The following is a 16,487-nucleotide window of genomic DNA, read 5'->3' as shown; positions in this document are numbered from 1 at the left end:
GCCACATGTAACTATCTACCCAGAAAAACAAACAAACAAACAAACAAAAACCAAAAAACCCCACCAAACTCTTTTATTTCTGCATTTCTGCTGGATGAGTTGCTTTAACCTTCTATGTTTTGGAGTCCCCTGTGTCACTTCCTGGTTTCCAACACAAAATTGCAAAGAGAATCCAGTTGCTAAAATGGAAAAAAGTGCTACATTTTCACCAGCAGTCTGTTACTCTGGCACAGAAATATGTCAATTATTGATTTGAAGAAAGACAGCACAAACCTCAGAGTCCATTTAAAAAAAAAAAATTCAGATAGGTATTTCCCCAACTCAGTCTTTAAAAGCTTCAAATGTTTCAAGAGCTGTACTGATATTTATAGAGAGAAATAATTTACTAAAACAGGTTGTTCTCCCCCAATATTTTCAGTTCAGGAAAGACAAAACTGCCCCACAAAAGCCTTTGAGTGTTCTGCTGGCCTGCTATGCGGCAAGGTCTGAGATCTGTTAGCTGAAATACAAGTTCAAGTAACTGAGTATCATTATAGTAGCTGAACTGGCATTAGACTGCTTGTGCCTACACTGTTGATAGTTCATATCTATCATTCTTGGGTTGTAATTCTGATAGACACTCTCTGATAAGACAGGAGGCTTGACTGCAGCTGTTTTCTCCTGTGATGGTGTGGACCTGAAGTTCTTAGTCTGCAATATAAAGCAAAACACATACCATTATATTACGTGGTAGAATTTTGTGGAACCGTCATACCTATAGAGTCCAAACAAAAAACAAGACCAGAAGAAACCTGGTAGGCAACTTTACTTTTGCGAAGAAACTCTGAAGTTATTCCTCTAAGCTCTGTGAGCAAAGGGTTAGGGCACAGAAGGTGAAATCTGAACTGACAAAGAGATGCAACAACCGCCCTCAGAAAGCCTAAACAGGACAACCTTTTGAATTCTTTTTTTCTTAATGTGATTGAAAACAAATTCTGAAATGTCAGTATTTTCAGCAAAATAGATGATAATGAACAATGCTAACTTCTCGGGGGGGGTGGGGGGGGGGGGCAGAGCTGAACAAAAACAAAAAAAACCAGGCAGGCCACTTGCAATCCAATTTAGGCACCTAAAATTACTGGAAGCTTTTGACTTTGATCTCTGCAACTCCCACTCCCGTCAGTCAAATTGTCCTGAATGCCATAGAAAGGCATATCAGGAAATTAATCCTTCTAACTTCAGAGCACTGTTTGACTAGTTTGCAACAAACAAGGCACATGGCCAGTAATTTAACTGTGAGCAGAAAACAAAATATGAAATAATTGCTCTTTCAATGTGCATTAAATGAGGCAGAAGCCTTGAGGAAAGAGCAACATATTATCATGCTGTTAAATATGTATCATGACACACTGGAATTAGAGAGGAACTAGAAGGTGCAGTGGCAAATTTATCACTGCTGTTTCCTAGCTTCTGAGTGTTTGAACTGCAGCTTAAAAAATAAAAGCTTCATAGCTGTGTTTGTCTCTAATACAGCATAAGGAATTGCACCTTTTTCCCTCATTGTAAAATGCCTGTCTGTTTTCAACCGATCTTTAATCAGGCAGGTTTCTGCCATCAACAGCAATACACATTCTTAAGCAAAAGATCAGAGTTAAGATTACTCAGTGAAGCAGAAATGAGAAAACATTAACTTTTGAGAGATTTAAAATTCAGCTTAACCACTAGCACTGTAAATGTAATTTATAGTATTCTTAGGCACAAAATGCACTACTCCACTCTTGATCTAGTGCTTAAACAATTACTCAGAATCTCTGAATATACATGAAGATATGGCCATCCAAACAATAGACACCCACCCAGATACACTGTTCCTCATTCCTCCCTTCAAGCATACACAGAGATAAAAGGGAGTTTTGACAGAGCAAACACATTGCAATGAAATTACATGTTTTAGTGAAGAATACACAAAAAACCTCAAAGCAGACACAGAAAAAAAAGCCCACTTACTGTAAATGTTACTGCTGACCCATGTGCCAATTTATATAACTGGAAAGCTGAAAGTAGGATGTCAGGAAATTAAAATGGTTTGATGGGGCAAGGTGCACAGCTGTTAGGTCTAGAGTTCTCCTCTAGCTGCCCTCAGCTGTTGAAAGACTTTCTTCAAAATACAGTTACACTCATAGGTTAAGTTCTTATTTTTTACATGCTGCTCTTGAACACACTGTTGTTTTATTTTTCACTTTATTGAAACTTTTGGTCACCCTGGGAGACATGACTGAATTGACTCAATTAGGTGCACTTTTCCTCAGCTCGGCAGGGACATGCTGGGCCAGGGAACCCATCTGAGCACATTTTCTCTTCTCCTCACCTGCCCCAAAGAAGCACGTCACTCTGTGACAGGGACAGGCTCCCATCAAAGTGCAGCAAGCACTGGTCAGTGCTGCCACCACCGATGACAACTGACCTTCTGTTTTCTTGTCCTGTGTTGTCCTGTGCTGTCCAGCAGCTTGTTCACCCTCCCCCTGCAGTGGAATGGGGGAGAGAATCTGAAGAACAGAAGTAAGAAAACTTGTGGGTTGAGATAAGAACAGTTTAATAATTGAAACAATAATAATAATAGTAATCAAAATTGTAATGAAAAGGAGAACAAGAAGAGATAGAGAAATAAAACCCAGGGGGGAAAAAAAAGTGATGCAACCACTCACCACCCACTGACCAACACCCAGCCAGTGCCCAAGCAGCGATTCCTGCCCCCTGGCCAACTCCCCACAGGTATGGAATATGGTATGGAATAGCCCTTTGGTCAGTTTGGATCAACTATTCCGGCTGTGCCCGCTCCCAGTTTCTTGTGCACCTGGCAGAGCATGGGAAGCTGAAAAAGTCCTTGACTAGCGTAAGAACTACCTAGCAACAACTAAAACATCAGCATGTTATCAACATTATTCTCATACTAAATCCAAAGCATAGCACTATGTGAGCTACTAGAAAGAAAATTAACTCTATCCCAGCCAAAACCAGGACATTGTGTCTTTCTGTTTTCCTCACCCTGCCTTCTCTGCTCATCTAGTGCACGCCTCCCCTCATTGTTCCCTCTTGTCCACCCTCTTTCACCCCATTCATTCAGACCTGGTTCATGAAATACATCTGCAATGTAATCTGACCAAACAGGGGGAATAATCTGAAAGGCACTGAGCACAAAGAAGAAATCCAGACAAGCAGTAAAGCTAGAGCAGAGCTAAGGCAATGAAGGGGAGTAAATCAGGCACCCTGATTCTCTGCAAGTTCCCTCCATTTACAGTTCACCTGCCTCTATGTTGCCTTCTCCCAGTGCTTCATCACTTGCTCTCCTGAAAATACTATTGCCTTCAGACTACTATTATTCTCTTCCTCCCATTTTAAGCCTCCACTTGGGTTTCTGCTCCATTCATACCCCATCACAGCCATCTTACTCCACTCCAAGAGCAGCAAACCATTGTCTGAGTTCTCAGTATCAAATTTTTCAGTATGAGCCTGACCCAGTGCCAGTGAAATCTACATGGCCTGAGAAACTGCGAGTGTACCAGGAGGAAGTATGTACTTCTTTGGCCTATTCTTACACTTGCTCAAGGAAAAATTTATGATTGCTGATGGAAACAGGGGAGTTGTTTGTGTCTAGTGATTAAACTAGTTTGTGAACTGTCATCCTTGTGTATAGAATTTTATGTCGATAAATGCAGAACAAACAAAATAATTTTAAATACTTACAACCTACCGTACTCTCAGAAAGAATCCTTTTCATCCTGGATGGCTCTCTGCCATATATATAATGCATTAATATCATAAGCTCTCCTGCTTATTTATCAGGACTTTTCCAAAAGGACAATGCATCGTATATGGACATTTTCCTCAATCCTTGCCTCCCACCCCACTCTCAGCAATAAAGTACACGTCCTTGTACTTGCATATAGTCAGCAATAGAACTGTAATACATTTCAGGCTCATCAAATGACTTACCTCTGCACCTGAAAATCAAGCATAAAGTCACACCACTGACATCAGCAACATTTGCAGATCCTCCTACCAGGAGATAGGACAGCCTGGGGGAAGTGTCTGAAAGATGAGAAAAGAAAGGTAGTTACAGAGCTAGACATCAGTATCCACTGACTACATGATGTTACTACCTACCTTAACCAGAGGAGAAAGCTAATCCTCTACCCCCACAGCTCAAATGAGCTGAGACACACAGTTGAGATGTCTGGATGCCAACCAGTAATAGGAAGCTGCCCCACACACTCAGTCATTTGTGCGTACAAACAGACTTTCATTTTCAATTCATCTGACGGCACCATCTCCCTTTTTTCAAATGGTATTAGCACTACAACAAGAGAACTGACCAGCCATCCTTGCAAAATGCTGTTATTGATGACTGGTCTATGCTGAATTCTGTCCTTCATACCTCTACTGAGATATTTTGGTGATGCAAGCACTTACATAGCTGTTCTTACAAATCTTACTCGCATAGACTTCCAACAGGTCCAGCACAGCCAGCTGAGAAGCTGAATTTTACCCTTTGCTACCTTTGGCCCTGGGAAACATAACTTGGAAGTCACAGACAGACATTCTCCAAGGAATTTTTCTCCAGACCGTCACCACTGTAGGAAGCTGGACAAAATTCAACTCCAGGGGTCCAAACCTTCACATAAAAAAAATCAGTGAGCTGTATCACGGTGGCTGTTGAAAGAAACTTTTCTGTCATCAGTGATTAAAAAGGTCACTGAAGCAGTGTATTGGGTTTGCGTGGCAAGGTTTTGGTAGCGGGGGGACTGCAGGTGTGGCTTCCGCAAGAAGACGCCAGAAGCTTCCCCTATGTCCGACAGAGCCAGCCAGCTCCAGGACAGACCTGCCACTGGCCAAGGCTGAGCCCATCAGTGATGGTGGTAGCACCCCTGTGATAACGTATTTAAGAAGGAGGAAAAAATGCTGCAGAGCAGCAGCTGGAAGAGAGGACTGAGAATATGTGAGAGGAACGACTCTGCAGAGACCAAGGTCAGTGAAGAAGGAGGGCAGGGGGTGCTCCAGGCACCGGAGCAGAGGTTCCCCTGCAGCCCCTGGTGCAGCCCATGCTGGGGCAGCTGTGCCCCTGCACCCATGGAGGCCCACGGGGGAGCAGATACCCACCTGCAGCCCGGGGAGGGCCCCACGCTGGAGCAGGGGGATGTACCTGAAGGAGGCTGTGACCCCGTGGGAAGCCCGTGCTGGAGAAGGCTCCTGGCAGAACTTGTGACCCCACGGGGGACCCACGCTGGAGCAGTCTGCTCCTGAAGGACTGCACCCCATGGAAAGGACCCACGCTGGAGCACTTCATGAAGAACTGCAGCCCATAGGAAGGACCCATGCTGGAGAAGTTCATGAAGGACTGTGCTCTGTGGGAGGGGCCCCACACTGGAGCAGGGGAAGACCGTGAGGAGGAAGGAGCAGCAGAGATGAAGTGTTATGAACTGACCACAACCACCATCCCCCACTCAAGGGGAGGAGGTAGAGAAGTCAGGAGTGAAGCTGAGCCCGGGAAGAAGGGAGGGGTGGGGGGAAGGTGCTTTTATTCATTCTTATTTCTCATGATCCCACTCTGATTTGATTAGTAATAAATTAAATTAATTTCCCCATGCTGAGTCTGTTTTGCCTGTGACCGTAATTGGTGAGTGATCTCTCCCTGTCCTTATCTCAACCCATGAGCCTTTCATTATATTTTCTCTCCCCTGTCCAGCTGAGGAGGGGAGTGATAGAGTGCCTTTGGTGGGCACTGGGCATCCAGCCAAGGTCAACCCACCACAACCAGAATGAGGAACTCCTGTGAAACAGAAGAGGGATAGAAAGAAGCACGCACTGAAAGCTTCCCCATACAATGCCACAAAACATCTGCTTTCAACTAACACAGAATTACTAATTTCTCTATCAACTTGCACTAGAACTTTGGCCTATCACCCCATTCAACAATCTGCAGAGCCCTGGCATTCAGTGGGAACAGCTGCACTACAAAGAAGTCCAAGAGCATGATGAAGAACAATTATGGAACGATGTTATTTACATGACAGGTCTGGTTTGTAGCTGGGTGGGTAACCAGGCAGGTGACACTGGGAATGTGCTGTTGATCCAGCCTATGTAGCTCACTCTGGTCACTGTTCCGTTGTGGTGATGGACTTCTTTCTTGGTGCTGTGATTACCTGCAGGGATCCAGGAGATGTCAGCAGCTGGCTTTCCAGCAGACCCTTGACAGCCACCCTGCTCTTGTCACAGGTCAGAGTGACTGTAGGAGGGACTACAGAAGAAGAAAGAAAAAGTCCACAACCGTTATTTCTAGTTCAGTATAAAATCACCGAGAAACTGAAAAATAGGTGGTATTTTTTAGTTTGCATGACCAATTCAAGAGATTTTTAAATTATTTGGAATATTAGCACCAATGATCTTTAGGGAAAAAATACACCAGAAAGTCCAAAACTAGCTAGCTGCATCTAAAAGTACTGCTTCCTCATGTTTTCCAAAAGGAGACTACAGTAGTAACAGAAGAAGATGAGATGACAGAAAGGGGTGGATTAAATGAAGATTTATAAGTACGGCAGTGCACATACTGAAGAAAACACAGCCTGCTGAAGCTCCAGCTAAAATATTTAGGAGGTTGGGTAGGTAGAATGAAGAATTTGATAGCAGGGAAATAAAGAAGGAATCAGACACATCTGTTCTGCCAACAACTCATATTCTGCATTTGACAAAACAGGCAAAGGCCCAGACAATACCTAAGCCATTATCAGAAAGGCAAGACCCTGCAGGGAAGAACAAAAAAATCAAGTGACAAAAATTAATAATAGCAATTATAGAGTTCCAAAATTCATTTCCCATAATTTTTAGTTATATTCAGAAGGCTTAACTAGTATGGCGAGAATACAAAATCTTTTCCTATTTCTTTTTTTTTAATTTATGGAAACCTAGAGATAGTTTACCTGACTATCTGAAAAAGATGATTTGATGTATTCATTATGTTTTTGAATATTCTTTTGCTCCTGCCTATGTTGAAAATAGACTAAATTAATTTTTATTTTAGTGATGCAGTCTTATAGACAGCTTTCAGTATTTCTGGAAGAGTGAGGTATTTCCAGATAGTGTCCTGGAACTTTTGCTTCCTTCCTATTCAGCTCTTACCAAGATGACACACACATTGACCTCATTGTGAATTTTGGTTCAGCATCCTCTTGCTCAGCTTAAAGCAGCAATACTTATTTGATATCTTCTGTTTGCATTAACTTAACCAAGAGTGTATACTCCTGGTTGTGTGAACACTCACGCAACATTCAAACACCACATTATACCCAGAGAACTCTCTCAGAAACTAGGCAACTGTTGGATTTGTGCATTTTAAAACCTCTCCTGTTCATGAGTCAGAAGAAGTTAAAAAACCAAACAAAAAACCCCCAGATTATTTCTCCACAGAACAGCCAAGTCTTATTGCGTAATTCTTCCTGCCTTTTTCCCGTCTCCAAATAGCCAGACTAGATCAGCTTACCTCTTTATTTTCAATTTCAGTATGCACCCAAAATGAATTTGGTCTTTTACCACCAAATCTAATCATTTTGTCTCCACACACACACAAGAAAAAAAATCACAAGATGTGTCTTGCCTATCACAGTCAAAGAGAAAAAAAAGAAAATTCCTGCACTGCTGGCAATTTCACAGGTGTAATTTCCCTCATCACCAAGGTTCACAGGGTAAGTACAAAGAGCAGGGTCAGTGTCAGGTGAATATTCCCGCATCATCCTCTCACTGCAGTTTAACTTCTTTGTTTCACTGTGATCACTTCTACTGGCCAACAGGCAGCAAGTGCTGCATTTCATCTTCCATGTCACCCTTAGCAAAGACACCTTGGAGACATAAGAGCAACTCAACACAGCTTCATGACCAGCCTCCACACTCACCATGTTGTAAGCTACATAAGAAGAAAAAAGACATTAAAAACAATGCTACAGCCGTCATCAAAGCATAGGAAACTCTTGGCTTCACCACACTTAATAATTCCTACTTCCTTACTGTACTGGCAGCCTTGAGGACACATTGCTCTGTGCACACACATGTAAGTAGTACTCAATTTCCAGGTCCAGCTTCCTGCTGTCATTCTTTGAAGTCTGAAAATGCAGTGGAGATGGTGCCTTTCTGCTGTGGACACTGTGCAGGTATGTGATGCATGCTGGTGAGCTGCAAGTCCTCCATCTTTTTTTAGGCAACAGATTTCTATCACTTTAATATGGGCTTTGAAAAACTGATGGGGATGGCAAGGTTCACCCTTAAGGGAAAGGAAACTACTTTAAAAAAAATTATTGTGTTATTGAATTAGGCACCTTGGTTAAAGTGCAAGTAAAACTGTGGATAGCGGTGGAACATACACCTGTATAAGGTTAAAACCCAAGATTGCTTGGTGCAGTAGTTCACAAGGCATATTTAGTAATGGGCATATGTGGATCCCTTTTCTACCAGAAATTATAGCTCTCTTGATATTATCCCAGTTGAACAGGAGATGGATCTTCAGATGATCTATGTTGGATTCCTATCAGATATATCATCCTGCGCCACTCGGCAAGGCACACAATTATTTTGCCAGCCGAGGTGACATCACTCTTTGCATTCACATTAAACAATAAGCAAAATTTCTCCTGGTGAACTGTGAAGTTTCATACTGGCGAGTTGGAAATACAGAGTACCAAAGAGTGCTGCATGTAGTTTTGGATCTCTCTCACTTACCTGGCCCTTCAACCAGATTGATTAGCAAGAAAAGGAGTGCAGCCAGAACTGCCCATGTCTGAGACATCTTTAGCAGAAGGAACGAGCACTGCAGAAAGTGAAGGCAAAGAACATGCATGCAGTCACAAATTGTTGTGCAAATCCCTTCAAAGAGAACACGTAGTAATATTTCTGTTTCCTTTGAAAACAGAAGTTCTAAACAAGACCCCGTGTCAAGTATTCTTGTATTGAAGAAAGTAAAGCAAAAAGGGTTTTGAAAATAAAAACCCCACTATTGTTTACAAACAAGTTTTAAAAATCCAGCATCTCTGCTGCCATTTTACAGGCATCTCTAGCTGCTCACTATCTTCATCCCCAGCTAGCTACCACAAAGATAGCTACACACCTCTTACTGCTGCTTCATAGACTTACCTGCAAGAGCAAACATGCACGCATTACAACTCTTTCTGAAAAATCAGGGTAACAGCGTGCATAGGAAAATTCAGGATCTAGACGTCATCAACTATTTGACAAAAAAATTATTCCTAAGCCTTGCGTGCTTTTAATTTCTTGAAGGGTAACTCCGCTTCTGTAGAAGAACAAAAAGGACAACAACCATCCAATTGCAAGAGATCAAAACCATGTGCATTTGTTTCCTGCTTTCATAGACACAATGAACTAAAGAGGCATCTAGTAACTTACGCTATTCTACAGCTACCTGTACTTTTTAACAAACCCTATCTTATAAATTGCTAGGTCCTTTTTGGCAAAAGTGCAGTGGTTCATTGGTAAGATTGAGGCAGTGCTGTCATCCCAACACATTGATTTCTGGTTCACACAAAAAAGCAGAACTCCATGCTAACCAAAAGCTTTCCAGTCAAAATATATATGGCTTTCAGTGGAGAATTTTGAATTCAGCTGTTGCTGGAATATGGATTTGGCTAAGAACATCACTGATACTTTCCTGCGGTCAGATATCATACATAAGTGACGCCAGTTTGGCATGGCAAACTTGCATTGCACTGTACTGAACAATATACATATGTATTCCCAGAGTCAAACTCCCAACCTCTTCTGCTCAGGTCTCAAGGACAAGCACCCTACTGCAGTAGGTACTCATGCTGCTTCTGTCACAGCAGAAAGGTTCACAGCCAATGCACTTCTGTGCCTCAAACCAGCTGGGGGATAAAGCCGAGGTCTTGGAGCGTAGGCCTGTTTCTACAACACTGCAGTAGCCATATCCTGACTGCAGCTTTCTGATGTTACTGTAGAAAACAGGTGGCCACACTTTTGTCTTGAGGCTCCCTGTAGCCTGCCCGTAAAGCTACCTCATTTTCCATCACTCACCTCTGCACTCCCTCAAATTGCCTGCTCGGTAGACCTTTTGCCATTCTCTCCTTTATGCCATCATTTGTATCTCTTTAATCTTTCACTTTCTGATCAGTCACCCACAGCTAGAGATGACTGGAAAATTGTGTTTCCATCCCATGGGAAATACTGATACGTTGTTTTCATTCCCAAGTCAAAACCTAATATGCACCAGACAAGCAAATAGTTTTGTGCAATGGTTGAGTCAGAAACGTCCTATGTGTTGCAGCAGGCCTTTCCTTCTGGGCTATTTAGATCACACACTGTTCACACCTGTATTTAAATACAAGCATACTTCTCAGTATGTGCCGAGAGGAGGAGCAAAGGCAGCCAGGATTCACTGTGCACACAGAAACCTAAATCCTCATCTGGTATCAGCTGCTGTAGAAGTAACAGTCTTCAATTATGCAGCATTAAAAATTTCATTTTAAATGTAAAGATATATCAGGTGAGCACAGAAGAAAAACCAGGACACTGCCACACTTGTGGCAAATACACAAGTTGCTTTCAATCAAAAAGTTTGAAAGTGTGAAATATTTTTTTTAACCAAAAACTAAAAAAGGTACTTTTGGACAAGAATTATGTACTGAATTTGACCCAATTTGCAAATAATTTTTCAGTCTCTTTCAAAAGAAAAGTAAAAAAACCAAAAACCTCTACAATGCTTATCAGCAAATTCAGTAGTCACCAATTTTGATGGCTCTATAAATATTCATAAATAGAATATTGTCATATTGGAACTTGTCCCGGAGAACTATCTTTTTTTAAAATGCATACAAGTCTCATATATATGGGGTTTATTTGCTCAGAAGAACAGGCATTAATGACTAAAAATGGGGCCTTACAGAAGGAACAGAGTATATTACTCTGTTTAAATATTCATGTATGAAACGCAGAATTTAGACTACAATTTTTAAGGTTCACAATTCTTGAATACTTGTGCCTGTAGCGGGGAGTAAGTCTCAAAGTAAAACCCAAAAAGGAGAAACCAAGCGCAGCTGAATCAAATTCATTTAAAAGTAGCAAATGAATATTTGTAGATTGTTTTGTGTTATTTCCTTTGATGGAATTAAAATGCCTCAATAACTACATTAAAATAAATTAAAATTTTTACTCAGCCTTGACAGCAGTGGCTGGCACAGGACCATGCAATATGTGCGTCATTTTTCCATTAGCCTCAGCCTTCCAGCTAGGGAACAGCACTGCTCACGCTCAGATTCATCCCAATGAATGCTGAGGCTGGAGGAAAGTTGCCCAGTTGCCAGCCTGGAGAAGAGCCCTCTGGCCACAGGAGCGTAGGAGATGAACAGCAGCAGCACCAGCATGCTCTGGTCTTCTGATACTTGCTGTCCTGGGGATAAGGAGAGAGACATTATTGCATACAGCTGGTCCAACACAAACACCAGTCCCTGTGGCTGCTTACGGGGTGGGTCCTGCACCCCAAGGAGCTGCAGAGATGTACCTGGAGCTCCCCTCCCACTCTGTCCTCATGAGGAGCCCGGATATAGTTGCAAAGAAGCGAGAATTATCTCAGTGTAGGACCGTGCATCCCAGATAGTCCCTGTTTTCAGCTGTACAATTCATTAATTTCTTTTCATTGATGCTCCTGAGATCTTAACACACAGCTGATTTGTTTCAGACAGACATAGCCTCTTCCCCCTCTAAAAGAGCTCAGTGGAAACAAACCAGCTGGTTGTGCGCTCCCCTAAAGACGATGTGTCACAGTTAAAACTAGGGAAACAAACTGCTCTCTGAGATGACGAACAAACCACAACCTTACGTTATCTGCTATTACACGTCAAACACAAGCTACAGGCCTTGAGCTATGCGAAGCACCAACTTAAAATCAGATAAATAAAAGTCCAACATAATGAAAATATATTTTAACACAATCTGAATGAGGAAAAGATGCAGGTCATAAAGAACGAGTTATCAATCACTGCATCAGTTGTCACAACTTCTTAAAAAATAACCAATACGTCACATAGCCATTCCCATGCTTACCTCAGCAAAATATGGCTCTGCTTTGCAGTGGAAGCACATTTTAAAGGGTAGAGAAGATCCTGCCTCAAAAGCCTGTTCTCTGTAACACCTGGTGTCTTTGGGCAGGGGAGGGCTGGAAGAGACAGCAAGAAGAGGAAGCAGTTGCATGCAGCTGTGTCAACTCTCCCACTTCTTGCACAAGGATAAGGTAACAGTAAGACTGACTATTCAAAGCAAGGCTACATTATTTAAAATCCAAACCCACACTTTTTAATAGTCAGAGCCTTCACACAGCAGCACCATCCACCACAAGGCATTCGATGTTTGCACCTCACCACCGAGGCCTTTCCTCAAAGCCACGCTCCTCTGTCACTCAGCTCTCAGGGGGAGGCATGGTTTCTGCAGGTGTGAGTCCCTGCACCCTACGCAGGGCTGGCTGTCGTCTCAGGAGGCCAGGAACCCTTGCGCTGAATACTTGCCAACCACACAGCAACCAACTTGGAAGCCTGCAGACAGCCAACACCTTTTCTGAAGTGAGAGATGATAGTTATGCCGTATTTCCAACTTCCCCAGGTCAGCCTCCACTTTTAGCTGTCCTTTTGAGCATGGGAAACCCTGGAAGCTGAGGTTATCCACCGGTACTGCATTTGCAATAAATAACTGGAGCAGTTCAAATGGCAATTTAAGAAGCTCTCCCATTTCTCCTCAAAGTTTTAACACGAGCTGTTAGACACCTGAGTTGTAAGAGTTACCTGAAAAAAAAAAAAAGTAGCAGCAGATGTGTCCATGGGTCCGCATTCCCTGTGCATCTCAGGGGCCAGGCCCTGGGTTATTTTTGTGCAGCCTGTTCACTGTTTGCAAAGAGTTTTGCACCAGGTCTAGGAGCAGCCTGCAGTCCCCGCTCAGGGGACAGATTTGGCTCAGCTGCTGCCCCAGTTTCTCCCAAGCAACAGTCCTCTCCTGGGAATTCCTCAAGTCCCTCCACTGGCAATGAAGTTACAAAATATGGAAAGACTCTGAATGCCTTGGGAGGAAGACAACTCATATCAAAAGGGGCAGCAGGTAGATATTCCCAAAGCAGTTCTTTCTCAGAAACTGAAAAGTTTTGGGGGGAGAGGAGAGGTTGTGTTCTTGCTCTGCTCTTTGCTATCTCCTTAACTATCTGCAGTTGGCCACTGCAAATGCTGCTGGGCTAATGGACCTTTGATTTCACTTTATAGCCTCCTAGTATTTTTATTCTCTGAAAGATACCCTAGCCTGAAACACATCCATGAAGCCCTGTACTAGCAAAGCAGAAGACCATTAGCACTGTTAGTGACTGGAGGAGCTGCACCTGCATGGTGCATTTTCTTCTTGGGCTCCCTATTTGTCTTATACTTGTTGGCATCAATGGAAGCCACAGATGGTTTGTACCTGTGAAATTCAGCCCATCCAGTTCATGAGCTAGTTTCATTCAGTTCCAAATTCATAAAACTCTAAAGCTTTCTCTACGAACTGGGAAACAGAGGGTAGGTGGCTTTCCAAAAGAGAGAGAGAAACAGCCTAATAGAAGGAGCCCTCAAAACAATTATGCACAAGTTACATTAAACAGCTGTACAATTACAGTGTATTGGTAACATATACCTGAAGGTAAATAGGTGTGAAGCTTCCTCCACAGCAGGGCAGAGTTTTGTGGTGTTGGTGTGTTGAATTCAGCAAGATATTAACATTTAGAATAATACTAATATTAACATTACAAAGTCATTTTTTTCCCCAGGGGAAAAATAAAATAAAAATGCCATAGAGCAGATGAGCATTTTGTCTGGCTTTTTTTTTTTTTTTTTTTATCTTTAGTAGCTGTAGTTCAAGGAAGCAGGTGGGTATCTCCTCTCTTCTCAGAATTATTTACCTTCTTAACACCAGCCCATCTAGAAAATCATAGAATCATCGAATCATAGAATGCTTTGGGTTGGAAGGGACCTTTAGAGGTCACCCAGCCCAACCCCCCTGCAGTGAGCAGGGACAGCTTTAACCAGATCAGGGTGCTCAGAGCCCCATCCAACCTGACCTTGAATGTTGCCAGGGATGGGGCCTCCACTACCTCTCTGGGCAACCTGTTCCAGTGCTTCACCACCCTCACTGTAAAAAATTTCTTCCTTATATCCAGTCTAAATCTATTCCTCTTTAATTTAAATCCATTATTCCTTGTTCTGTCACAACAGGCCTTGCTAAAAAGATTGCCCCCATCCTTCCTGTAGGCCCCCTTTAAGTACTGAAAGGCCACAATAAGGTCTCCTCACAGCCTTGTCTTCTCCAGGCTGAACACCCCCAACTCTCTCAGCCTGGCCTCGTAGTGGAGGGGCTCCAGCCCTTGGATCATTTTTGTGGCCCTCTTCTGGACCCGCTCCAAGAGGTCCATGTCCTTCTTGTGCTGAGGGCCCCAGAGCTGGACGCAGTACTCCAGGTGGGGTCTCACCAGAGCAGAGTAGAGGGGCAGAATCCCCTCCCTCGACCTGCTGGCCATGCTGCTTTTGATGCAGCCCAGGATTTGGTTGGCTTTCTGGGCTGCAAGCGCACATTGCCAGCTCATGTCCAGCTTTTCCTCCACCAGTACCCCCAAGTCCTTCTCCACAGGGCTGCTCTCAATCCCTTCATCCCCCAGCCTGTACTGATATTGGGGGTTGCCCCATCCCAGGTGCAGGACCTTGCACTTGGCCTTGTTGAACCTCATGAGGTTCACACAGGCCCACTTCTCCAGCTTGTCCAGGTCACTTTGGATGACATCTCGTCCTTCTGGCGTGTCAACCTCACCACTCAGCTTGGTGTCGTCTGCAAACTTGCTGAGGGTGCACTCGATCCCACTGTCTATGTCATTGATGAAGATGTTAAACAGCACTGGTCCCAGTACGGACCCCTGAGGGACTCCACTTGTCACCAGTCTCCATGTGGACATCAAGCCATTGACCACGACCCTCTGGATGTGACCATTGAGCCAATTCTTTATCCACCGAACAGTCCACCCATCAAATCCATGTCTCCCCAATTTAGAGAGAAGGATGTTGTGGGGACTGTGTCAAATGCTTTACAGAAGTCCAAATAGATGACATCCATTGCTTTTCCCTTGTCCACCGATGCAGTCACTCCTTCTTAGAAAGCCACTAGGTTGGTCAGGCAGGACTTGCCCTTGGTGAATCCGTGCTGGCTGTCTCAAATCACCTCCCTGTCTTCCATGTGCTTGAGCATAGCTTCTAGGAGGATCTGCTCCATGATCTTCCCAGGCACAAAGGTGAGGCTGACAGGTCAGTAGTTCCCAGGGTCCTCCTTTCTTCCCTTTTTAAAAATGGGCACAACATTCCCCTTTTTCCAGTCACCAGGGACTTGACCTGACTGCCATGCCTTTTCAGATATCATGGAGAGTGGCTTGGAAACTACATCAGCCAGTTCCCTCGGTACTCTGGGGTGCATCTCATGTGGTCCCATAGACTTGTGTACATTGAGGTTCCTCAGGTGGTCTCGAACCTGATCTTCCCTTACAGTGGGAGGGGCTTCACCCCCCTGTTCCCCACCGTGCAGTCCATTGATTCGGGAGGGGTGAGGAGAGAGGTTGCTGGTGAAGACTGAGGCAAAAAAGTTGTTGAGTACCTCAGCCTTCTCCTCCTCTGTTGATACTAGGTCACCATTCTTGTTCAGCAGGGGGGTACACTTTCTTTAACCTTCATTTTCTGGTTGACATACCTGTAGAAGCCCTTCTTGTTCTTTACATCCCTTGCCAAATTCAGCTCCAGACGCACCTTGGCCTTCCTGACCACCTCCCTACACAACCGGGCAGCTTCCCTGTACTGTTCCCAGGACACCTGTCCCTGCTTCCACTGCCTGTGCAGTTCCCTCTTACTCTTTAGTTTGACCAGCAGGTCTCGACTCAGCCATGCTGGTATCTTCCCTTCCCTGCCTGATTTCTTACACTTGGGGACTGAGAGCTCTTGCGCTCTATGGAACGTGTCCTTAAAGATCTGCCAACTCTGTTCCGTTCCCCTGTCCCTGAGGACCGTCTCCCAGGGGGTCCTTCTGACTGACTCCTTGAAGAGCTGGAAGCTTGCTTTCCTAAAAGGTCCTGACTGTACTCCCCGCTTTTCCCATGTCCCTCAGGAGCGTGAACTCCACCAATGCGCGATCACTGCAGCCCAGGCTGCCTCCAGTCTTGACAGCACCGATGAGCTCACTTGCATTGGTGAGCATCAGGTCCAGTATTGTGTCCCCTCAGGTAGAGGTGTCTATTACCTGGCTTAGGAAGTTATCTTCTATGCATTCCAGGAATCTCCTGGATTGCCTAGAGCTCACCATGTTGCTTTTCCAGCAAATGTCAGGGTGGTTGAAGTCCCCCAGCAGGACGAGAGTCTGCAAGCGCGAAGCCTCCCAGAGCTGGAGGAAGAAGGCTT

The 16,487-nt window shown here is 44.0% G+C and overlaps 1 protein-coding gene across 1 annotated transcript; it reads right to left on the bottom strand.

The window, feature by feature from the left end:
* Positions 1 to 495: 495 nt before the first annotated feature.
* LOC104031112 (cell surface glycoprotein CD200 receptor 1-B-like) lies at positions 496 to 8,809 on the bottom strand. Its single transcript, XM_075712360.1, is given in 8 exon segments — positions 496 to 690; positions 1,987 to 2,033; positions 3,973 to 4,068; positions 6,049 to 6,090; positions 6,093 to 6,233; positions 6,236 to 6,274; positions 7,628 to 7,942; positions 8,749 to 8,809. Coding segments are annotated over 8 exon segments (936 nt in total).
* Positions 8,810 to 16,487: the final 7,678 nt, after the last annotated feature.

This window comes from Pelecanus crispus, chromosome 1 (genome assembly GCF_030463565.1).
Source record: "Pelecanus crispus isolate bPelCri1 chromosome 1, bPelCri1.pri, whole genome shotgun sequence".
Taxonomy (NCBI): domain Eukaryota; kingdom Metazoa; phylum Chordata; class Aves; order Pelecaniformes; family Pelecanidae; genus Pelecanus; species Pelecanus crispus.
Note: the sequence above shows the minus strand (reverse complement) of the source record. Positions and strands in the feature narration are given on the sequence as shown.